Here is a 25,695-nt window from a genome sequence, read left to right on the forward strand (position 1 = left end):
GATTAAATAAAAGTTTTCCCCTAACTTTCTTCTAGATCATCTGAATCAAAAGAGTAACCACAACCTTACTCTGTTCTACATTCCTGTGAACAAATTTAAGTGGATCTCATCTGCTCATTACATGCAGAGTCTGTTTGAACATCACCCTGTGTTGTGTATGAAAGCTGGAAAGGGGTAGGGGAAAGAGAGAGAGGATTGCTGTTTTAAACTTTATCTGGCTTTGGAAGCCTTGCAAGAAATTTAGAAAGTTGGATAGTGGAAGAAATGTTGGGCAACATTATCCAATATTTGGATACGAGTCGTCTTTTTTTTTTAATGTGTGTGAACCTCCACATGGAATCATCAAATTGAATTACAGTTTAGAGTTGTGTAAGACTTCAGTGAGTGAGTTGGTTGAGTTCTGATTCACAACAATGTAAACAGAGTTAACAGCATTTAAAAATAGCCTAAGGTTGGGCTTCCCTGGTGGTGCAGTGGTTGAGAGTCCGCCGGCCGGTGCAGGGCAGACGGGTTCGTGCCCCGGTCCGGGAAGATCCCACATGCCGCGGAGCGGCTGGGCCCGTGAGCCATGGCCGCTGAGCCTGCGCGTCCGGAGCCTGTGCTCCGCAACGGGAGAGGCCGCAACAGTGAGAGGACCGCGTACCGCAAAAAAAAAAAAAAAAATACCCTAAGGTTAACTGTCATTTGAATCCAACCCCTAACGATGATCCGTAAACTATGAAAATGAACCTGCTCACTGAAAAGATCTTGCTCGGCTTCCTGTAGATTAGTAACTCATTTTTTGTGAGGTCATCACTAATGAAATGAATTTAGAGACACATGCTAATTAACCACTGACTGGTGTTTAGTATCAACCTATTTATTAGTGTTAACAGAAAAGTAGTCATTGAGTTAATTTGCTTTTTAAGTGAGTATGAGAAGATTGTTTTAAATGTAAATTTCCAAAGAGTACGTTTTCACGACAGTGACATTCACATTTTTCTTGATGCTTTGTAATAGCTTTAGAATGTTTAGATATTACTTCTCTTAATTCCCTTCAAAAAAGCACACATGGGTTAACATCTATTGTAGGTAATTTTAAAGGAGAAGGATCTTCTGTGTGAGCAGTTCTCAACTGTTTTAGCTGCTCTGGGAACTTAAAAATGCCAGAACCCCAAGCATGGTCATTGCTTGAACCTCAGACAATTGTATAAGACTTTCTGAGGGTGGGTTTGGGCACCCCTGTGTGTGTGTGTGTGTGTGTGTATGTATGTTTAATAGCTCCCGTAGGTGACTGTAATTATGTCAAGAATCTAAAGACCTAAATAGACATTTCTCCAAAGAAGATATACAGATTGCCTACAGACACATGAAAGAATGCTCAACATCATTAATCATTAGAGAAATGCAAATCAGAACTACAATGAGATATCATCTCACACCAGTCAGAATGGCCATCATCAAAAAATCTAGAAACAATAAATGCTGGAGAGGGTGTGGAGAAAAGGACCCCTCTTGCACTGTTGGTGGGAATGTAAATTGATACAGCCACTGTGGAGAACAGTATGGAGGTTCCTTAAAAAACTAAAAATAGAATTACCATATGACCCCACAATCCCACTACTGGGCATATACCCTGAGAAAGCCATAATTCAAAAAGAGTCATGTACCAAATGTTCATTGCAGCTCTATTTACAATAGCCAGGACATGGAAGTAACCTAAGTGTCCATCGACAGATGAATGGATAAAGAAGATGTGGCACATATATACAATGGAATATTACTCAGCCACAAAAAGAAACGAAATTGAGTTATTTGTAGTGAGGTGGATGGACCTAGAGTCTGTCATACAGAGAAAGTCAGAAAGAGAAAAACAAATACCGTATGCTAACCCATATACATGGAATCTAAAAAAAAAAAAAAAAAATGGTCATAAAGAACCTAGGGGCAAGACGGGAATAAAGATGCAGACCTACTAGAGAATGGACTTGAGCATACGGGGAGGGGGGAGGGTAAGCTGGGACAAAGTGAGAGAGATAGCTAGTGGGAAGCAGCCGCATAGCACAGGGAGATCAGCTCGGTGCTTTGTGATCACCTGGAGGGGTGGGATTTGGGGGGGGGAGGAGACGCAAGAGGGAGGGGATATGGGGACATATGTATATGTATAACTGATTCACTTTGTTATAAAGCAGAAACTGACACATTATTGTAAAGCAATTATACTCCAATAAAGATGTTAAAACAAAACAAAACAGTGTAACACAATGACAACTTGAACATGGATTTAGAGTTCCTCATGTTTCCCAACAAGCAGTCCTTTGTGAAAGCACCTTGTGGTTGGCCATTAGTTCTTACCATTCCTGCTTAACAGTGTTCTAAGAGGTTCAGAAAGTTGCTCAGAGTCACACAGCAGTTAGGTACCAGAAGCAGTATCCAATACAGATAATCTGACTCCAAATTCAGTGCTTTGTCCATCAGAGCTCTGGATCCTTGTGGCCACCTAGGGTTATGTGAGCTAGATACATCGAAGTGCTTACTGCTAATTTGCCAGATGGGCAATGGCAGGTGTTTACAAACCTACCAGTGGTGTGGCATAAATCTCTGCTATTCAGAGTAGTCCCTGGACCAGCGGCATGGACGTCATTTGGGAGCTTATTTGAAATGAGGCATCTGGATGCTCTACCACAGACCACGTGCATTTTTAACAATATTCCTATACAACTTTTATAAACTTTAAAGTATGAAAAGCAAGAGTGTAAAGAATTCCAGATGTGAAACCAGGGCACCTGAATTTGACCTCAGCCCTTCCACAAACTAGCTGGGGCACTTTAAGTTTTTTTAACTTCTCAGAGCATCAGTTTTTTGTTTTTGTTTTTTTATCTGTGAAATGGGAATGATAATATCTGTCTTTGAGGGTTGTTTTGATGATTATCTAAATAAATGGGCCTGGACCCCCAGCAGTAGTTTAAGAAATGCATACTGAATCTCTCTGCAAATCCACAGATGTGTAAAAAGACAGCTCAGGCATTCAGCGAATTTGGTGAACTCTTGATTCCCTGATTATGTTGGACTAGGAACTATCAGTGTTAGAATCCATTTAAATTAAGCTTTCTGGGATGTCCATATTTTCATGCCCTAGAGATTTGCTACAGAATTATTCTCAGCAGAGCAATTATAGGTGAGGCTGCCCTATAATGAGATATCTTTGCTACTTCATTAAATAAACCCCCTTGCATGGGCTCCAAAATGGACCTGCCTCATACCAAATTCCATTACACTGGAAGTAATCGCATAAGAAGGCCCTGGAGCGGGTTCAGTGGTCCTGGATACCTAATGTTTACCATAAAGGGAATGTGTTCTAGAACAGTGGTTCCCAAAAGCTGGTTCTCAGACCAATACTTTACTGATCCAAGGGGCAATGAAAAAAAAAAACAATTTAGTCAACTTTTCATAAAATTGAATTATAATCTATTTTAAAAATATCCTTCATTCTGAGCGTATGCCCTTTTTTGAGAGTATGCCCTTTCTATTTTCTATCTTTTTGGTGTTCAACTGCTCCATATTTTAATTAAATAATGATGATAATTGATGGTAATTTTTGCAATGTTCTTGTACAATACCAATACAAGGTCAATCCTCTCCCCCCTCCAACTTTTAACAAGAGTTTTAAGGTCCTTGAAATCCCCCAGTTCTGAACAATCGTTATAGAAAAAATTGCTTAAAAGGAAATTCTTTCCTATGAAATTAGCAAGGGGCAGAGAGCATTTTCCATTGGGGACCAAACTGCACAGTTTTAATTGGAGGGCAAATTTGTCTAGTGTCAGCATCTCACAGAGTGTAATGCTCCTCAAACTCCTGTGTGTACCAGGACCATTTGGGATCTGTTAAAATGCAGATTCTGATTCTGCAGGTCTGGCACAGTCCAAAGTTCTGTAATTCCAGCAAACTCTCACTTCGAGTAGCAAAGGCATAGTGGTTAAGGTGGTGAGCTCTGAACCAGATCACCTTGGTTCAACTACTCCTGTTACTACCACTGCTAGCTGTTGATCCTTGAGCAAGTTACTTAACCTACCTATCCCTTAGTTTTCTCATTAGCAGCAGAAGAATAATAGTCCCATCTCACATTTTTATTGTGAAAGTGAAATGGAATATTGAACGTAAATATTCCCAGAATGTAAAATACAGTACCTGACACATAGAAAGAGCTCCATAAATGTGAGTTATTACTCTAACTTCACAGATCAGTGACTGGAGCACCAAGATATTAAAAAAGAAAAATATTAGCACCTCAAGGTGGAACCCTGAAGGGGTTCCTACATGATGAAATTGGAAGAATTGAAAGTTCCATTTGGTGAGGGATAAGTTGTGGTCTGACTTCTTTGGCTGGTGCAGTGGGATTGTTTGAAGCTGTGAATCTTAAAGGGTGGGTATAGATCTGTTCTAATTCAAAAGGTGGAAGCCTCTCAATTACTAAGATCCTATAAGTAAGGTTGAAATTATGGTATGGTTTAGGTTGCGTGCCACAAAATTATTAGAACCTTTGCTAACTTATAAATGACAAGAAAAATACCATTAGTACATTCCCAGACTTTGTTTTCCTATAGGTTTTTATTAATAATTATTCTTTTCCCCATGAAAGTACAGCTAGAATGTTTATTAATTAATCTCTTCTTACTTTTTGTTGACAGCCAAGCAATTTATTGGAAATAGTGTGTATTGCCTAATATGCCTCATTGGCCCATGAGGCCAATGTCTTATATTTATTTATTTATTTTTTTATAGAATCCCTACTATTTTAATAGGGGGTGAATTTATATAGTTCTTTAAAAATTATAGGTAATAGCATCTAGGTATAAAACTGTGGTTTAATATGAATTTATGGTTTTTATCTTCAGTTTGTACCTTTTGCCCATCTGGTATGATTTCCGCTGTGATTTCAAACACAAGAGCAAGTGATGACTGATTTTTTTAAATTAATTTATTTTGGCTGCATTGGGGCTTCATTGCTGCACGCGGGCTTTCTCTAGTTGCAGCGAGCGGGGGTTACTCTTCGTTGTGGTGCGTGGGCTTCTCATTGTGTTGGCTTCTCTTGTTGCGGAGCATGGGCTCTAGGCACGCGGGCTTCAGTAGTTGTGGCACGCGGGCTCAGTAGTTGTGGCTTGTGGGCTCTAGAGCGCAGGCTCAGTAGTTGTGGCACACAGGGTTACTTGCTCCACGGCATGTGGGATCTTCCTGGACCAGGGCTCGAACCCGTGTCCCCTGCACTGGCAGGTGGATTCTTAACCACTGCGCCACCAGGGAAGTCTGATGACTGATTTTAACAAGGATTGATGAGTTAGTCACAGAGCCAAGGACTAATCTAACCTACTTAACTGGTTCAACTTTACATAGTAAAAAGGAAGCACAGAAAAATTATTTCATCAAGCACATTTAAGTTAATGCCTCCTGTGTTCTAAAATCCTAAATGATTAAAGTTGACTGCTTTTGGGAAGCTAAACTGTTATCTTCTGAATCACTGCATATCATTTTTATCTTTTTCATTTATAAAATATCAGAAATTTACCTGTCTAGTTTGTGACCATGTTATAGAAACAAAAGGAGTTAATACTTTGTCAAGAGCACAAGGAAACTAATGTTTAAGCAGAACATTCTAATGCGTTGATTAGATAAGTTGGAAATTATTGTGTCTATTAATAAATATTCACAAATTTCTCGGGCCTTTCCCCAGTTTTTACTTTCTGTTTCTTTTTTTGTGGTCTTACCTTTAACCACAACCAGTCTTCTGTATATTTCTACAGCTGACTCTGTACCACTCAGTTGCCAAGCATTTTATATGCCTCACAATGCCTCCCATGTAATACTCACTCCATGGGAGAGTTGCTAGTTATCCTTCCATAGCCATACCCATTCTCCCCTTCTTCTTCAGTAATAGGAATAAGAAAAATACGATTAGCACATTTCCAGACCTTTAAGTTTTCCTATAGGTCTTTATTTTTAATTTTTTTTCCTATAGGTCTTTATTAATAATTATTGCTTTCCCCATGAAAGTACAGCTAGAATGTTAGTGACCATGAATGTTAGGGCCATCGGGAATAAAGACCATATTTTTCAGCCTCCCTTGTAGCTTTGTGCAGTCACATGACCAAATTCGGGTCAATGAAAAAAAAAATGGAAATGGTGTGTGCAACTTCCCATCAAGTGTGCTTGGAAGGACGCAGGGTGACTCTTTCCTTCCTTTTGCCCTCTTATGGCTGGTTAGAAGGTGGGCGTGATGACACCAACAGGAGCTGGCATTTTGGATTAAGAGGTCACAGTCACACGTTAAGGAACAAAATAGAATCTGGTACCTGATGGTCATGTCATACCATACCGGTGCTTGACTACCTAACATTTATACGAAAACAAACAAACAAAAACTTCTCTCTTGCTTTAGACACAGGTATTTTGGGTTTCTGTCACTTGTAGCCAAATCTAATCCTAACTTCACACACTGAAATATTCATTGTTGCATTTATCTTTCAGGTGTGATCCTTATCATTATGCCTTGGTCTCTGTCATCCATCTTATCTTACTCAGTCATGTTAGGACCTAAGGAAAAGCAAGAGATGCATTAAGTAATACCTGAGAACACTTAATACTGAAGAAGTTAAATTCAAGAGAAGTTAAATTCAGGAGAGGAAAGAGTTAAAGAGGTTAAAAATCTTTTCTATTCGCAGTAACTTTGGTTTATTAAGAGACATTCTAGGTAAGATTTCAAAAGTTAACTCCCAAGGTAATTAGACAAAAGCTAGGCCAGCTGTCTAAGCTAACTTTTGGTCTCAAAATAATTACTTTTGTTAATTACCAGTAATTTGTGTCATTATCCAACACTTTCCTGAAAACCCTTGAGGGAGGGGGAGGAGGCAGAGAGAGGGAGAGAGGGAGAGAGGGAGAGAGGGAGGGAGAGAGGGAGAGAGGGAGGGAGAGAGGGAGAGAGGGAAAGGGAATGGGAGAGGGAATGGGAGAGAGAGAGGATGTGCACAGCAGAGTCAGAACACAAGCATTTTCCAGTACAGTTGCAGTACAGATCTTGGGGTCGTTAAAACCTGATTGAAATTTTACACTTTTGCACACTGGGTTTTATGGGAAAAACGGATATTTTCTTCCAGTTACTGCAAATATCTTTTACTTCTATATAGGCTTAACTTGAATTTTATGTTCTTTCTTATTTTATGCCTTTTTTTCCCATTGCCAAAATGATTCTTTTCCTTTATCTATAAAATTACACCTTTAGGGCTTCCCTGGTGGCGCAGTGGTTGAGAGTCCGCCTGCCGATGCAGGGGATACGGGTTCGTGCCCCGGTCCGGGAAGATCCCACATGCCGCGGAGCGGCTGGGCCCATGAGCCACGGCCACTGAGCCTGCGCGTCTGGAGCCTGTGCTCCGCAACGGGAGAGGCCACAGCAGTGAGAGGCCCGCGTACCGCAAAAAAAAAAAAATCACCTTTAGCCCTGCATACCCGCCCCACCCACCACCACCAAATTTCAGCTGAAAATAGCCCTAGCAGAAGTGCCCACGGTTCTTCCTGGAGTCTTTACTTAGCTTCCTTTTCCCAGTCAGTGGCTTCTGGTCATTAGCTCAAAGAACAGCAGAGGGTTCTCAGTGGTTTGTGGATAACTTAATTTGGGGGCACTTTTTACATAGTTCAGAAGTTTACATAGTGCATCACTCTTTGCCTCTTTGTGTAAATGACCCTTTATAAGGACATATATTTATAGATGCATCTAGTTGTGCACTGTCTCACCACTTCATGTCTCTTTGGGCCTCCTTTTTTGTGCCTAGAATTTCTTTTTAAATAGTTAGTGGCACCATTGTCTAGTATTGTCCATTAATAATTCATTGTAGATGTAGTCATTTTTAACCTGCAAGTAACAGTGTAAATAATACTTTTTAAATATCCATCACAAACATCTCACATCTGACTCCTGCCCATGCCCCAGGTTTCATGGTGGATCAGTCACTCCTTTATGCCATCTCTATTTAACTGTTTACTGCTTTCTTTCCCTCACCAATTGTTAGAGGGAGGCACCTTGTCTTAACTCATTTTGTAAATCTCAGCCACCAGGCATATATAAAATGCTTGAACTATTTTTTGTAGTTAATTAAATATGCAGTCACGAATGTTGCCAAGCCAACGGGAGTTCTAGTTACACACTTTGGTCCTTTTATAAGTTCAGTGGGTCATTAGATGGTGCAGTTTTCCCCATGACCTTTTTTGTGTTTTATTGGTGATTCTCACATTTATTTTAGCCCATGGGCTATTTCTTTATGCCAAGATATTGACCAACTTACCTGCTTGCAGAGAGAAAAATAATTATTCGTAAAGCTCAGTAGAATGGGAAGGGAAGGGAAGTTTGATGGTAAGGTAAAATGGTGTTGTTTTGTTTTTAATCAGTATTATACATAAATTATCAGCCCATGCTAAAAAGTAAGATGGTTATGTTTAATCATGAAGACTACATATCAAAAGGGGACAATTTGTATATTCATTAACTGCCTATTTCTAGAGAATCTATACTCTACCCATCACCACTGTACTAAAACTTTATGGTTTTTATAGGTATACATCTAAATTACAAAACCAACTGCATTTTAATATATGTTACCCACTGCAGAATTTGTTAGAGAAAATGCATGAGATGTGCTTTTGGGGTGATTTCTGTATGTCAAGTGCACACAAGCATATTAATTTGCAGGCACATCTTATTTATGTAAACTGAGAACTGCATAGTCTTGATATCATTCAATATTTTCACCCCATGATCGCTGTTCATTACAGTATAATCAGAACTGCTCAATGTAATCACAACTTTCCCTTTCACAGCTTCCCATCACCAATCTATGTTTTTTTTAATCCCATACCTCCAGTGCCGTTCTGAAATGTCCTGCTGCCACGGCGTATTTCTTTTGTCTGTAGCAAGAGCTGGCACCCTTTAAGGTTACCTGAAGCCATTTGTCAATCTGAGGCAGAAAGGTGAAATTAGGTACACGGAAAGGGTCTACTACTATTTCAGCAGCTTGGCATGTTGGCCGATTCCCAGTGGACATGTAGGACTCTACAAACTCATAGCTCACGTCCTCTTCATTAACGTAGACCAACTTCACCTCCACATCCATGATATTCTTTAAGGGGATATGAGGCAGAGGCATGGTGATCAATGGGCTGTCAAGGTCTATTACTTTTGCCTCTTTCTTTCCAGCTGGCTTTTCTTCACCTTCTGCCTTCCGTTTAAAGGCCACTTTCTCTAAATCATTGCTTTGGTTTTTTTTGATGCTCTTTGCCATTTTTATTCTCTCAGCTGTGATTTCTACCTGTTTATCTCCACAGCTTTTCTTAATCTCTTGTGGCATTTCCAGGATGCTGGGTGGGTTTGCTAAGGTGGACATTTTCTTGTTTGTGTTTATCTTTGGAACAAGTTCATCAGGATAGAACCTATTTACTGTATTTTCTAAACTCCTACTGCTTCCTGAATCCATTGATTTCCCCCTGAAACACCTGTAGGGGTGAGAAGAAGACACATAATTACAACAAAATTTTGAAATTCCAGTGGCTTTAATTTAGTCAGACTATAGTCAAATTCATTGAAAACACTGTTTAATTCATTATAGGTATTTATCACCTTAAAGTAAAACTGTACGTACATCATCTGCTGACTGTTTTACTAGAGAAATATATGTTTCAGTCTCAGAATTCACCAAGAATTTGTTGAAAACACATTTAGACAATGTCTTTCAAAAATAACCATCTATAGCTGAACAACGTTGAATGAACATTTTTATGGGGTGCCCAAACTCATTGAATAGGAAAAGCTTATGCATAGCCACTGAGGACAAAAAAGGACCCCCCAAAAAATCTATCTCAATATTCATTTCTTCAGAAAGGCAGGTGGTCTAGAACTCATTATAAAATATACTGGTAACCTGCATAATAGACTTGTGAGTCTAAAGAAACCACAGCTGCTTCCTCTGAAAGGCTTCTAGAAATGTTATGACCACAATGTTTCCTCAATTTGTTTCTTCTATTAGGAATGGGAATCTCAAGTTTAAACAGCTTTAAAGGTAACTATTATTCAGAAAGAACTTGAAAGCAGAAGAACGTGGCCTTCACCTTCTCATTAAATATGGAGTCACATATTCATCTTCAGTCTACTCTATTCATATTTTTGTAGCAATGGTATCAATATTGTATTATATGAAGATGAGGCATTTTCCTAAATCACTTATGTTCAAAAAATATGACTAACAGTCTTTCGACTCAAAGGTTTCTGCATACAATTTCTGCTTCTAGATTAGTTTCAAAATATAAAATGTGTTAAGACCTAATAATGATGGAGTCAGTTTGGTTCCTATTTTTAAGACTCTTTCACCTATCATATCCTGTCCTGGAAACAACTCTGTAGGATAAATAGGAGTAAGGACCACATTTTTCAAAGAAACTAAGGAATAGAGAGGGTAATTTGCTTGTCAAAGTCACATTAGCAGAACCTGGATTGCTATTTCCTCCCTGGGACTTCTACTCACTAACTCCTAGTCTGGGGTACTTCCTCTAAAGCATGCTGTTCTTTAGGATAGCTAATAGGAAACTCACATCAGAACACAAGGAAAAGAGAAAATGCAAGAAAGAAGGGCTGAGTATTACAATAAGATAATAATGAGATAAAAGCTAACATTCTTGCTTCTTTTCATCTACTACAGGGACAGTGCCTGACTCAAGATAAAGTCTTGACTAGCTTGTCAAATCTTATGATTTTGTTAATGTTGTTGATTATTTTCATTTGTTTGCTTGAAAGACTGGTGTGCCCCAGAAAACCTTTAAAAGACCTGAAATTTGACACAGTGATTCTTAAGGAAAGTACAGGAAGATACAAAACTGTATGTATGACTCTAACTTTTGAGGCACTTTCCTCCTCCCCACCACTGTACTTGTGTCATCAGAAAAAGGTTTAGGTCAAACGTGGACGTATCAAAACATCTACTATGATGATCCAAATTATCTCATATGAAAGATGGCATTCCCAATAATTTTAATAACAGCTGTCTTGGATGTTAATTAGCAAAAGTTGAATACTAGAAAAATATTTCCCCAGTGATTTATAATGATGTATTAGAGTTTTGTGTCTATGGGGGGGAAGACACCTAAAAGATTAAAAATTTTGCCAGTCTGTGTTATGCTCAATATTGAAGGAGATAGCCATGACTGGTCATCATGAGACCCATTACTGCAGCTTTACTTCAGGAAGGGTCCTGTTTTCTTTTCCTCTCTTGGATTCATTGCTGGCATCCAGTATATCTTTTGGGCCCCTAGTGTGGCTACTCAGGGTGGTGAGGAAAAAACTGTCTGCCATAAGTCTATCTTACGTTTGCCCTTTTATGCCGCATATGGTTTAGTTTGAGAAAAGTTAGCTTCAGTCCTTGAATTAAGATCTCCAGTGGATGGACACTTGAGATATACATTTATACTGATAAGTTTCAGTAGCAGAGATGCGGAAATGGAAGTAGCACAACTCCAGTGCCCCACATGCATTGTATGATTCTTTTAAGCGTTATGTGAAATTTTTAGTAAATTTATATACTGCAGTGTGGCTAAGTTCCAAATAAAGCTTGATACTTATGAATACTATAGAAATTATATTTGTGTTCCCCTCTTTGTCAAATACTATCTGTAATGCAAAAGAGATGTGAAGCACTGGAGACTTGTTTAAAGCTCAGAATATCTGATTTTAAGGATCTCTGATTCATATCTGTTCTTACAATCAGCTTTGAAAATACAAACAGGAAATGTCGGTGAGCTATTTCAAAATTTTCATAGTATCTCCCACGTATCTTTTCTAAACTCTCTCCCTACTTCAAGCAGCAGTAGCTAAAATGTGTCAGAATATCTGTAGTTGGTTGTAGTTAGTAACAGTTTTAACATCTATAGTAGCATTACTTCTCTCTTTCATATTTATTTCATATCTCTTGAACATATAAACTTATCTTTACAACCACTTCTTGTAGAAGGTAATTGTTTTTTTTTCCTCTCTCTCTCTCCCTCTTCCCCTCCACCTCCCTCCCTCCCTCCCTCTGCCTCTTTTCCTTCAAATTCCCCTAGTCCAATCTTCCTGTCAGTCGTCTGCACCCCCATCCCAACTTTGCACCTTTTTCTTTGCAAGAAAGAAAGTTTTATTGTTTTTAAGAAACAGGTTTCTGGGTATTTCTTCATTAGTCCTTAAACCTCTCTATAGAAATCATAATTTTGTTCTTCAGTGCAGTTTTTTACAAGAAACAATAATAGAGGGGGAAAAAGTTTACACTGTATATATAGCGCAATCAGAGGAAAAACATTTGTAACATTTTCAAGCATCTGGAAGAGCAAGTATTCCAAATTTGTCCAAGAAACATATAATTCAGGTCCCCACAAAAACCCAGAATAAATATCCTAATGTCAAAAAAAAAGGGTGTAAATGTACAGGCTGAAAAAGCATGGCCAAACCCAACCAATATTTTTCAGTGTTGTTCCAAACAGGGTGACGTCAGCTTCAGATTTAGAGCCTGTTCTTTATAAAAATTGTTGCATGTGTACAGAAGAGTTATGAAACTGCTCACTTACCGCTTTTTAAAAAAAATATACAACTCTATTTAAATAATTTGGAATTTAAGGCCTTTCACCAGCTAGCTCAATGTGTGTTTCCAGATTTATTTAGCACACCTTCTGTAAACTGCTCTGAAGTCAAGGGGAACTTCTTGTTACTTCCAGAAAGATACTTATTTTCAGTCTGTCTGCTAAGAATTCGCCCTCTTCCTGTTCTCACCTCATTCTACCTGTCCAAACCTAGCCAGAAGTTATCCGCCCCTCCCTCCTCAGAATACTGACGGCATTCATAGTCCTATTTTCTACATTGCAATTATGCACGAATGACTTATTTCTTCCACTAAGCTCCCTAAAAGTAGAAATGTGCTTTACGTATCTTGACATTTGTTCAATGCTTTGCATAGAGTAGAAATTCAATAGATGTTGATCAATATGGATGCTGTGAATCAGAGGCTAATTGAAACATTTTAAGAGAAACAAAATTGGATTTTTTTTTTAAGGTATGGTTTTGTAACTTTGTGAGAGGTGTTTCGCTAGATTTTGTTTGGTTTTGTTTTAAATTTGGTCCTGGGTAAAGTACATTTTCTTCTCTGATAGTTCAAGTGAATCACCTACCACTAGATTTAAACTATCAACCTCTTCATTTTTTTATTTTATTTTTTTAGTTGTCAAGTTGATTAACATGACATGAGTCAGTGTTCCTGAGGCACTGAGTTACACTTTAATCATTACTTCAATAAAAATACATTTAGAGAAAACTATCAGACAATCATTATGTATGTCAAAGAAGTATTCACTGATAACATTCTGTAAAAATGCCCATTCTTTCATTTAGAAGACTGTAAGATTGATTTCCTCATAGAGGCATGCCTTAAGAAAAGATCTCCAGCAAATATTGATATGAAACAGAACAATCTTGAAAGTTTTATAATAAATACACGTACTAGAAAAAAGGAGAGGTTAATGTTCAATCATTTCCAGGGGGTAACCGTTAAAAATGTTTTCAGTGGATTTTCAACACATCTATTTTTTTCTACAAGCATTTCATTAAGCATTCTGTTTTACGTGGGAGATTCTATCGCTTCATAGATACAATCAGTGGTTTACATGGCTATTAGTAAAACAAATTATTTATTAGCATTTTGATTGAAATAGGCAGCTCAAACATGGGTAATCCAGTAAAAGAAAACCCTTAAAAATTTGCTCTTTGAAACATTCAACATCACAGTTGCTATGGTTTTGTTTCTTAAAAAAAAAAAAAGAAAAGATCTAATTTTAACTTGCTGTTAAATGTAACCAGAGAGACATCATAAGGAAAAACATCTTGCTTGTTAGTCCACTAGTACACCTTGATATTTTAAAAAACACACTACGAAAGATTTTTTTTTTGATCCAATAATTATTTATTGGACACCTACCAAGAGCAATGTACTGTGCTATGTGTTATAAAGGAAACTAAGGATGACCAAGACAGCGTTCTTGGCATTCTAGAGCTCATAGCTGGGAGTAAAGGTGTAGGATGGGGAGAGGGATGTACAGAGAAATAACTTTATACAGAGGAGACATTCTCTTACAAGACTGTGAACTGCTGGAGGGGCAGAAATGTATCACAGTCTTTTTTCTATACTGATGTTTAGTTCCTTCAGAGCCTGGGACATAGTAGGTCCTCAGTACACATTTGTTATTCATATGAGTGCATGGTTGGTGTGAGTAGTATGGTAGCAATAATGAACATGCTTCTGTGGGAACATGGGACTGATGGAGTTTAAGAGATTCGCTTTTGAGAGGAGGAAGAATGAGAGGCATCCCTATACAGGCGATTTTTCTTCTCTTTTATCCAGGTAACCATAAGGAATAGTTCACCATTATCAGAAGGGAGAGTGAATTGGGCTCATGACGCTTATTAAGAAATACAAAATAAAACCTACTGTGTAGTGTTATATGAATAATAATAGCAGCCAACAGGTACTCCCAGTGTACAAAGTTATCTCACTGGACTATTCCCCTTGTTTCTCACAGCAACTCTTTTGCATAAATATTATTACCCTTATTTTACTAATGAGGAAAGCAAGAGGTTAAACAACTTGAGGGATCACCAAGAGAATCTACCAGATCTAAGACTTGAACTTGGGACATTCGATGTCAAATTCCATAGCTTTTGGACCATAGGATAATAAATTCCTCTGCATTTCACCGTCATTGATTGGGATTTATACTTTCCCTACCTTAGAAAACATTTTTAAAAGTTTCGTAACTAGGTATTCAATTTTACTGCTATTTTATTGGGTAGGATTCCTTTTTAAATGGTAACAAAATGAACCGGCGATTTATGGTTAACAAGTATATGAACCAACTTTGTTGAGAAACGCATTAGAATTTAATTGTTTTTCATAAGATCTTTAGTTGCCAGTGTAAGGATGGCCCTGTTGTATTCCAGAAGTCATTAAATTCAGAAAAAAAATAATGTGGACATTATGTGGACTTCCACGCTGAGTGGATTCCAGGGATTTCAGACTTGAAATTGCCAAACCATTTGCTGATCACCAAGTCACCAAATGGGAATAATGGCATCAAAGCAACTGTGCTTCATTGTACCTGGTACACTGTGAACAACTGCTGTGTTGCATCAGAGAGAGGAGAGCATTAGAAAGGTGCCTTCATTGTGGTATTACGCAGTGGAAAGAACATCCAGTTTGGAGATGCAAGAAAGGTTTGATTTCTAGATTTATTACTTATGAACTGTATGCTCTAGGAGAAGTTATTCAATCTCTCTAAATGATATTTTCCTCCTCTGGAAACGGGAATGATTGGGTACAGGAGAATCATGTGAGAATCAAAAAAGATAATTTATGTAATACTCCCAGAAGTTCAAAATTGTGTACCCCACTGTTTATGTGACATCTCTACTTGGTTTGACTAATATGCATCTTAAAACTAACAAGCCCAAAACAGGTTTCTTAAATCTCATCTCATCTTAAATCTTGCTCATCTCCTAGTGTTCCCCATTCCAGTACATGCCCCCACATCCATTGGCCAGGACAGAACTTTACAAGTTTTCTTTGATCCTTTCCTTTACTTAACTCCAATCCATCATGAGGTCCTGTTGACTCTTTCTTTCAAAGGTCCACCTCTCCATATTCATGACGATACCCTCTAGGCCCCATGATCTCCTGCCTAGACTATTGCAATTGTTTTCTCACACACAGCAGCCCAAGTCGTCCTTTTAAATGAAAATCAGATCCCACCATGTTCTTGCTTAAGACCTTTAAATGGCTGCCTACAACACCTAGAATAGAATACAAATCCCTTATCCCCCTGCACCCTCTGAAAATTCGTCACGTATTCCTCCCTTGTCTACTGCATTCCAGCCACCTGGCTTTTATTCTGTTCTGCTAATTTAACAAGTTCATTCCCACCTTGGAGCCTTTGCATTAGTTGGTCTAGAGTGTTCTCTTCACTGTTTTTCATGTTACTCAGATCATAACTTAAATGTCTATTCCTAAAGAAACCTTCTCTAATGAATTAAAGTAACAACGCTCAGTCATATATCTATTTTAAATCTCACCATACCACTTATCACAGATATATTTACTCATATGTATGTATGTGTGTGTGTGTGTGTATATATATATATATATATATATATTTCATTCATATATACCTTTTATCCAACAGAATATAAGCTCCCTGAGAGAATACACCTTGTATGCTAGTTCACTGCTATATATTCAGAATGTTCTAGACACAGAGTAAGCATACAGTTAATATTTTTTAACTGGACAGATGACTGTATCTTATTTTATTGTACATTTATTGAAAAATTCAAAATTACCTCTTTTTTCCTGCTGTACCATATTACAGAAACTTAGACAGTTTAGTTGGGAGTCACCTAAATATAAGCTAGCTTTTTACAAATGGACTTCACTATGGAATGCTTCTCCAGACACTGTGGCATCCTTATTTTGTCTTTTGTTTTGTTTTGTTTTTCCTATTTTTATTGTTTGCTACTCTCATTCAACAATATTTATGATGTGCCTATCCTGGTCTCTTTTACTTTAGTTTTTGTTGGGAAATAAATAATTTCCCTGATTCTTTGTTGACATAAAGTGTGGCTCATTCAGAACCAAAAGCATCAGAAAAATCAGAGCTTTTTGGGGAAGTGATAATGATACAACTTGCTCTCTTTACAAGTGTGGTCCATGAGGACACAACTGTACTTCTCAAAAATCCTTAATCTAATTTGATGGTAAAAACAGTAACTCATTTGTTGTGGGAGGAATATGAGGGTAGGGCAAGTCATGTTTCAATGTACTTCAGAGACATTTGGCTACATTTCTTCTTGAAACACAAATGCAGTCAGCCTGCCAAATTCACTGGCATTCTGAGAGAAAGTTCTGTTTCTTTGCAAACACTGCTCTGTCCTTCTATAAAAGTAATCCAAGTTTCTATTTACCTAAGAGGCTGAGACTGTACAGATGTATAAAGAAAAAAAAATTTTTCCCCCAACTTTGGCCATCTCTTTAATTCTGTTGATATGGCTCTTCCTTCTTAGACTTTAACATTTTATTTCTTAAACTATAACTCAGAATTGTAGAAGGATAGAGATGGACAGCCTTCCCAATACGCTCTCATCTAATATCCTTATTTTGCTGATGAAGAAATGGAGTCTCATGCAGGTGAAATGACTTGCTCATGGTCACACAGCAAATCAGTGCTTTCAACCACATCTTGCAACTCTCAGAGTTCTTTCTACCTCACTCCACTGCCTCCCCCATAATACACAAGGTAAATGGTTATCGCAGTTGCAGTTTCCAAATGAAGAAACATATATTGAACAGTTCAGTGCTTTGTTTGCAGAAAGTCACACAATTAATGAACAGTAACCACAAAGATTTCTTATCCTTTGATTTACCCTTTAAATTATTAACTTTTCTCAAACATGTTTTAAAGTTATATCTACCCAGAGGTAGGAAATGTATCTTTAAAATGAACCAATTGAGATCTTCAAGATGGCGTAGGAGTAAGACGTGGACATCACCTTCCTCCCCACAAATACATCAGAAATACATCTACATGTGGAACAACTCCTGCAGAACACCTACTGAACGCTGGCAGAAGACCTCAGACCTCCCAAAAGGCAAGAAACTCTCCATGTACCTGAGGAGGGCAAAAGAAAAAAGAAAAAACAGAGACAAAAGAATAGGGATGGGACCTGCATCTCTAGGAGGGAGCTGTGAAGGAGGAAAAGTTTCCACGCACTAACACAGCAATAGGGGCAAAGGGCAAAGCTGAGAGATTCCCTCACAGAGGATCAGTGCCGACCAGCACTCACGAGCCCGAGAGGCTTGTCTGCTCACCCGCCGGGGCGGGCGGGGCTGGGAGCTGAGGCTCGGGCTTCGGTCTGAGCGCCGGGAGAGGACTGGGGTTGGCGACATGAACACAGCCTGCAGCAGGTTAGTGCGCCACAGCTAGCCAGGAGGGAGTCCGGGAAAAGGTCTGGACCTGCCTAAGAGGCAAGAGACCATTGTTTCAGGGTGCGTGAGGAGAGGGGATTCAGAGCACCGCCTAAATGAGCTCCAGAGATGGGCGATCAGCACAGACCCCAGAGACGGGCATGAAATGCTCATGCTGCTGCTGCTGACACCAAGATGCCTGTGTGCAAGCACAGGTCGCTATCCACACCTCCCCTCCAGGGAGCCTGTGCAGCCCACCACTGCCAGGCTCCCGTGATCCAGGAACAACTTCCCCGGGGGAACACATGGCACACCTCAGGCTTTAGCGATGTCATGCCAGCCTCTGCCACTGCAGGCTCATCCTGCATTCGAATTATGACTACTGTACCCCTCCCTCTCCCTGGCCTGAGTGAGCAAGAGAGCCCTAATCAGCTGCTGCTGTAACACCCTCCTGTCTGGGCGGGGAAAAGCCTTTAGGTTTTGGCAAAGCCAAAAGCAAAGCTGAACCCCAGGAGTTGTGTGAACAAAGAAGAGAAAGGGCAACTTCTTCATGCAGCCTCAGGAGCAGCAGATTAAATCTCCACAATCAACTTAATGAACACTGAGTCTGTGGAATACCTGAATAGACAACGAATGTTCCCAAAATTGAGGTGGTGGACATTGGGAGCAACTGTAGACTTGGGGTTTGCTTTCTGCATCTAATTTGCTTCTGGTTTTTATGTTTATCTTAGTTTTTAGTGCTTGTTATCATCGGTGGATTTATTGGTTTGGTTGCTCTCTTTCTTTATTTTTAATTTAATCTTTTTAATATTAAAAATTTTTTTTTTCTTTTTGTGAATGTGTATGTGTATGTTTCTTTGTGTGATTTTGTCTGTTTAGGTTTGCTTTTACCCTCTGTCCGAGGGTGCTGACAGTTTGTATTTTTTTGTTGTTGTTGTTTGTTTTCTTTTCATGACCATGTGTGTATGTTTATTTGTGTGATTTTGTCTGTTTAGTTTTGCTTTTACGATTTGGATTGGGGTTCTACTTGTTGGTTGTGTTTTTTTTCTTCCTTTCCTTCCCAGCCATGTGGCTGGTATGGTCTCGGTGTTCCAGCCAGGTGTCAGGCCAGAGCTTCTGAGGTGGGAGAGCCAAGTTCAGGACATTGGACAACCAGAGACCTCCCAGCCCCATATAATATCAATCAGCGAGAGGTCTCCCAAAGATCTCCATCTCAACACTAAGACACAGCTCCACCCAACAGCCAGCAAGCTTGAGTGCTGGACGCCCCATGCCAAACAAATAGCAAGACAGGAACACAACCCCACCCATTAGCAGAGAGGCTACCTAAAGTCATATTAAGTCTACAGACACCCCAAAATGCACCACCGAATGTGGCCATGCCTACCAGAAGGACAAGATCCAGTCTCACCCACCAGAACACAGGCACTAGTCCCCTCCACCAGGAAGCCTACACAACCCACTGAACCACCCTCACCCACTCGGGGCAGAAACCAAAACCAATAGGAGCTACAAACCTGCAGCCTGCAGAAAGGAGACCCCAAACACAGTAAGTTAAACAAAATGAGAAGACAGAGAAACATGCAGCAGATGAAGGGGCAAGGTAAAAACCCACCAGACCAAACAAATGAGGAGGAAATAGGCAGTCTACCTGAAGAAGAACTCAGAGTAATGATACTAAAGATGATCCAAAATTGTGGAAATAGAATGGAGAAAATACAAGAAACATTGAACAAGGACCTAGAAGAACTAAAGAGCAAAGAAACAATGATGAACAACACAATAAATGAAATTAAAAATGCTCCAGAAGGGATCAGTAGGAGATTAACTGAGGCAGAAGATCGGATAAGTGACCTGGAAGATAAATTAGTGGAAATAACTGCCACAGAGCAGAATAAAGAAAAAAGAATGAAGGGAATTGAGGACAATCTCAGAGACCTGGAACAACATTAAATGCACCAACATTCGGATTATTGGTGTCCCAGAAGAAGAAGAGAAAAAGAAAGGGACTGAGAAAATATTTAAAGAGCTTATAGTTGCAAACTTTCCTAACATGGGAAAGGAAATAGTAAAGTCCAGGAAGTGCAGACAGTCCCATACAGGATAAAACCAAGGAAAACATGCCAAGACACATATTAATCAAACAGTCAAAAATTAAATACAAAGAAAAAATATTAAGAGCAGCAAGGGAAAAGCAACAAATAACACACAAGGGAATCCCCATAAGGTTAACAGCTGATCTCTCATCAGAAACTCTGCAAGCCAGAAGAGAGTGGCAGGACATATTTAAAGTGATGAAAGGGAAAAACCTAAAACCAAGATTACTCTACCCAGAAAGGATCTCATTCACATTCAGTGGTGAAATTAAAACGTTTACGGACTAGCAAAAGTTAAGAGAATTCAGCACCACCAAACCAGCTTTACAAGAAATGCTAAAGGAATTCTCTAGGCAGGAAACACAAGAGAAGGAAAAGACCTACAAAAACAAACCCAAAACAATTAAGAAAATGGTAATAGGAACATACATATTGATAATTACCTTAAATGTAAATGGATTAAGTGCTCTAACCAAAAGACACAGACTGGCTGAATGGATACAAAAACAAGACCCGTATATATGCTGTCTACAAGAGACCCACTTCAGACCTAGTGACACATAACAGACTGAAAGTGAGGGAGTGGAAAAAGATATTCCATGTAAATGAAAATCAAAAGAAAGCTGGAGTAGCAATACTCATATCAGACAAAGTAGACTTTAAAATAAAGACAAGAGACAAAGAAGGACACTACATAATGATCAAGAAGGTGTTAATCCAAGAAGAAGACATAACAGTTGTAAATATTTATGCACCCAACATAGGAGTACCTCAATACATAAGGCAAATGCTAACAGCCATAAAAGGGGAAATCGACAGTAATAGTAGGGGACTTTAACACCCCACTTTCACCAATGGACAGATCATCCAAAATGAAAATAAATAAGGAAACACAAGCTTTAAATGACACATTTAACAACATGGACTTGATTGATATTTATTGGACAGTCCATCCAAAAACAACAGAATATACTTTCTTCTCAAGTGCTCATGGAACATTCTCCAGGATAGATCATATCTTGGGTCACAAATCAAGGCTCGGCAAATTTAAGAAAATAGAAATTGTATCAAGTATCTTTTGCACCCACAATGCTGTGAGACTAGATATCAATTACAGGAAAAAAAACTGTAAAAAGTACAAACCCATGGAGGCTAAACAATATGCTACTAAATTACCAAGAGATCACTGAAGAAATCAAGGAGGAAAACAAAATATACCTAGAAACAAATGACAATGAAGAAATGAAGACCCCAAACCTATGGGATGCAGCAAAAGCAGTTCTAAGAGGGAATTTATAGCAATACAATCCTACCTCAAGACATAAGAAACATCTCAAATAAACAACCTAACCTTACACCTAACGCAATTGGAGAAAGAAGAATAAAAAAACTCCAAAGTTAGCAGATGGAAAGAAATCATAAAGATCAGATCAGAAATAAATGAAAAAGAAATGAAGGAAACAATAGCAAAGATCAATAAAACAAAAAGTTGGTTCTTTGTGAAGATAAAATTAATGAACCATTAGCTAGACTCATCAAGAATAAAAGGGAGAAGACTCAACTCAATACAATTAGAAATGAAAAAGGAGAAGTAACAACTGACACTGTAGAAATACAAAGGATCATGAGAGATTACTACAAGCAACTCTATGCCAATAAAATGGACAACCTGGAAGAAATGGACAAATTCTTAGAAAAGTACAACCTTCCAAGACTGAACCAGGAAGAAACAGAAAATATAAACAGACCAATCACAAGCACTGAAATTGAAACTATGATTAAAAATCTTCCAGGGCTTCCCTGGTGGCGCAGTGGTTGAGAGTCTGCCTCCGATGCAGGGGACGCGGGTTCGTGACCCGGTCCGGGAGGATCCCACATGCCGCGGAGTGGCTGGGCCCATGAGCCGTGGCCGCTGGGCCTGTGCGTCCGGGGCCTGTGCTCCGCAACGGGAGAGGCCACAACAGTGAGAGGCCCGCGTACCGCAAAAGAAAAAAAAAAATCTTCCAACAGGGGCTTCCCTGGTGGCGTAGTGGTTGAGTGTCCGCCTGCCGATGCAGGGGACACGGGTTAGGGCCCAGGTCCGGGAGAATCCCACATGCTGCGGAGCGGCTGGGCCCGTGAGCCATGGCCGCTGAGCCTGTGTGTCCGGAGCCTGTGCTCCGCAACGGGAGAAGCCACAACAGTGAGAGGCCCGCGTACTGCAAAAAAAAAAAAAATCTTCCAACAAACAAAATCCCAGGACCAGATGGCTTCACAAGTGAATTCTATCAAACATTTAGAGAAGAGGTAACACCTATCCTTCTCCAACTCTTGCAAAATACAGCAGAGGGAGGAACACTCCCAAACTCATTTTACAAGGCCACCATCACCCTGGTACCAGAACCAGACAAATACACCAGACAAAGATGTCACAAAAAAAAGAAAACTACAGGCCAATATCACTGATGAACATAGATGCAAAAATCCTCAACAGAATACTAGCAAACAGAATCCAACAGCACATTAAAAGGATCATACACCATGAGCAAGTGGGGTTTATCCCAGGAATGCAAGGATTCTTCAGTATATGCAAATCAATCAATGTGATATACCATATTAACAAATTGCAGGGTAAAAACCATATGATAACCTCAATAGATGCAGAAAAAGGTTTCAACAAAATTCAACACCCATTTATGATAAAAACTCTCCAGAAAGTAGGCATAGAGGGAACCTACCTCAGCATAATAAAGGCCATATATGAGAAAAACAAAATTCAAAAAGAGTCATGTACCAAAATGTTCATTGCAGCTCTATTTACAATAGCCTGGAGATGGAAACAACCTAAGTGCCCATCATCGGATGAATGGATAAAGAAGATGTGGCACATATATACAATGGAATATTACTCAGCCATAAAAAGAAACGAAATTGAGGTATTTGTAATGAGGTGGATAGACCTAGAGACTGTCATACAGAGTGAAGTAAGTCAGAAAGAGAAAGACAGATACCGTATGCTAACACATATATATGGAATTTAAGAAAAAAAATGTCATGAAGAACCTAGGGGTAAGACAGGAATAAAGATGCAGACCTACTGGAGAACGGACTTGAGGATATGGAGAGGGGGAAGGGTGAGCTGTGACAGGGCGAGACAGAGTCATGGACATATACACACTAACAAACGTAGTAAGGTAGATAGCTAGTGGGAAGCAGCCGCATGGCACAGGGATATTGGCTCGGTGCTTTGTGACAGCCTGGAGGGGTGGGAAAGGGAGGGTGAGAGGGAGGGAGACGCAAGAGTGAAGACATATGGGAACATATGTATATGTATAACTGATTCACTTTGTTATAAAGCAGAAACTAACACACCATTGTAAAGCAATTATACCCCAATATAGATGTTAAAAAAAGTAAAAATAAAGGCCATATATGACAAACCCACAGCTAACATCGTTCTTAGTGGTGAGAAACTGAAACCATTTCCTCTAAGACTGGGAACAACACATAGTTGCCCACTCTCATCAATGTTATTCAACATAGTTTTGGAAGTTTTAGCCACGGCAGTCAGAGAAGAAGAAGAAATAAAAAGAATCCAAATTGGAAAAGAAGAAGTAAAACTGTCACTGTTTGCAGATGACATGATACTATACATAGAGAATCCTAAAGATGCTACCAGAAAAATACTAGAGCTAATCAATGAATTTGGTAAAGTAGCAGGATACAAAATTAATGTACAGAAATCTCTTGCATTCCTATACACTAATGATGAAAAATCTGAAAGAGAAATTGAGGAAAAACACTCCCATTTACCACTGTAACAAAAGAATAAAATACCTAGGAATCAACCTACCTGAGGAGACAAAAGACCTCTATGCAGAAAACTATAAGACACTGATGAAAGAAATTAAAGATGATACAAACAGATGGAGAGATATACGATGTTCTTGGATTGGAATAATCAACATTCTGAAAATGACTATACTACCCAAAGCAAGCTACAGATTAAATGCAATCCCTATCAAACTACCAATGGCATTTTTCACAGAACTAGAACAAAAAATTTCACAATTTGTATGGAAACACAAGAGACCCCCGAATAGCCAAAGCAATCTTGAGAATGAAAAATGGAGCTGGAGGAATCAGGCTCCCAGACTTCACACTATACTACAAAGCTACAGTGATCAAGACAGCATGGTACTGGCACAAAAACAGAAATAGAGATCAATGGAACAGGATAGAAAGCCCAGAGGTAAACCCACACACCTTTGGTTACCTTATCTTTGATAAAGGAGGCAAGAATATACAGTGGAGAAAAGCCTCTTCAATAAGTGGTGCTGGGAAAACTAGACAGCCACATGTAAAAGAATAAGATTAGAACACTTCCTAACACCATACACAAAAATAAATTCAAAATGGATTAAAGACCTAAATGTAAGGGCAGACACTATAAAACTATTAGAGGAAAATACAGGCAGAATATGCTATGACATAAATCACAGCAAGATCCTTTTTGACCCACCTCCTAGAGAAATGGAAATAAAAACAAAAACAAATGGGGCCTAATGAAATTTAAAAGCTTTTGCACATCAAAGGAAACCATAAACATGATGAAAAGACAACCCTCAGAATGGGAGAAAATATTTGCAAATTAAGCAACTGACAAAGTATTAATCTGCAAAACATACAAGCAGCTCATGAAACTCAATATCAAAAAAACAAACAACCCAATGCAAAAATGGGCCGAAGACCTAAATAGACATTTTTCCAAAGAAGACACATAGATGGCCAAGAAGCACATGAAAGGATGCTCAACATCACTAACCATTAGAGAAATGCAAATCCAAACCACAGTGAGGTACCACTTCACACTGGTCAGAATGGCCATCATCAAAAAATCTACAAACAATAAGTGCTGGAGAGGGTGTGGAGAAAAGGGAACCCTCTTGCACTGTTGGTGAGAATGTAAACTGATACAGCCACTGTGAAGAACAGTATGAAGGTTTCTTAAAAAACTAAAAATAGAGCTACCATACGACCCAGCAATCCCACTACTGGGCATATACCCTGAGAAAACCATAATTCAAAAAGAGTCATGTACCACAATGTTCATTGCAGCACTATTTATAGTAGCCAGGACATGGAAGAAAAATAAGTGTCCACTGACAGATGAATGGATAAAGAAGACATGGCACATATATACAATGGAATATTACTCAGCCATAAAAAGAAACAAAATTGAGTTGTTTGTAGTGAGGTGGATAGACCTAGAGTCTGTCATACAGAGTGAAGTAAGTCAGAAAGAGTAAAACAAATACTGTATGCTAAAACATATATAGAGAATCAAAAAAAAAAAAAGGTTCTGCGTAACCTAGGGGCAGGATAGGAATAAAGATGCAGATGTAGAGACTGGACTTGAGGACACGGGGAGAGGGAAGGGTAAGCTGGGATGAAGTGAGAGTGTAGCATGGACATATATACACTACCAAATGTAAAATAGATAGCTTGTGGGAAGCAGGTGCATAGCACAGGGAGATCAGCTCAGTGGTTTGTGACCACCTGGAGGGGTGGGATAAGGA

At 39.0% G+C, this 25,695-nt stretch overlaps 1 protein-coding gene across 1 annotated transcript in view; it reads right to left on the bottom strand.

Moving 5' to 3' along the window:
- Positions 1-9,503, bottom strand: part of SPATA16 (spermatogenesis associated 16) — a gene marked incomplete at its 3' end in the record, with an annotated part of 224,474 nt that extends 214,971 nt beyond the window's left edge. Inside the window, exon 1 of the mRNA XM_082655288.1 lies at positions 8,880-9,503. Coding sequence (XP_082511414.1) covers positions 8,880-9,494 — 615 coding nt within the window. The 5' untranslated portion in view covers positions 9,495-9,503. The remainder of the gene's footprint in view (positions 1-8,879) is intronic.
- Between the last annotated feature and the right edge of the window lie 16,192 nt (positions 9,504-25,695).

Source organism: Grampus griseus, assembly GCF_964374135.1.
Source record: "Grampus griseus genome assembly, chromosome: 5".
Classification (NCBI taxonomy): domain Eukaryota; kingdom Metazoa; phylum Chordata; class Mammalia; order Artiodactyla; family Delphinidae; genus Grampus; species Grampus griseus.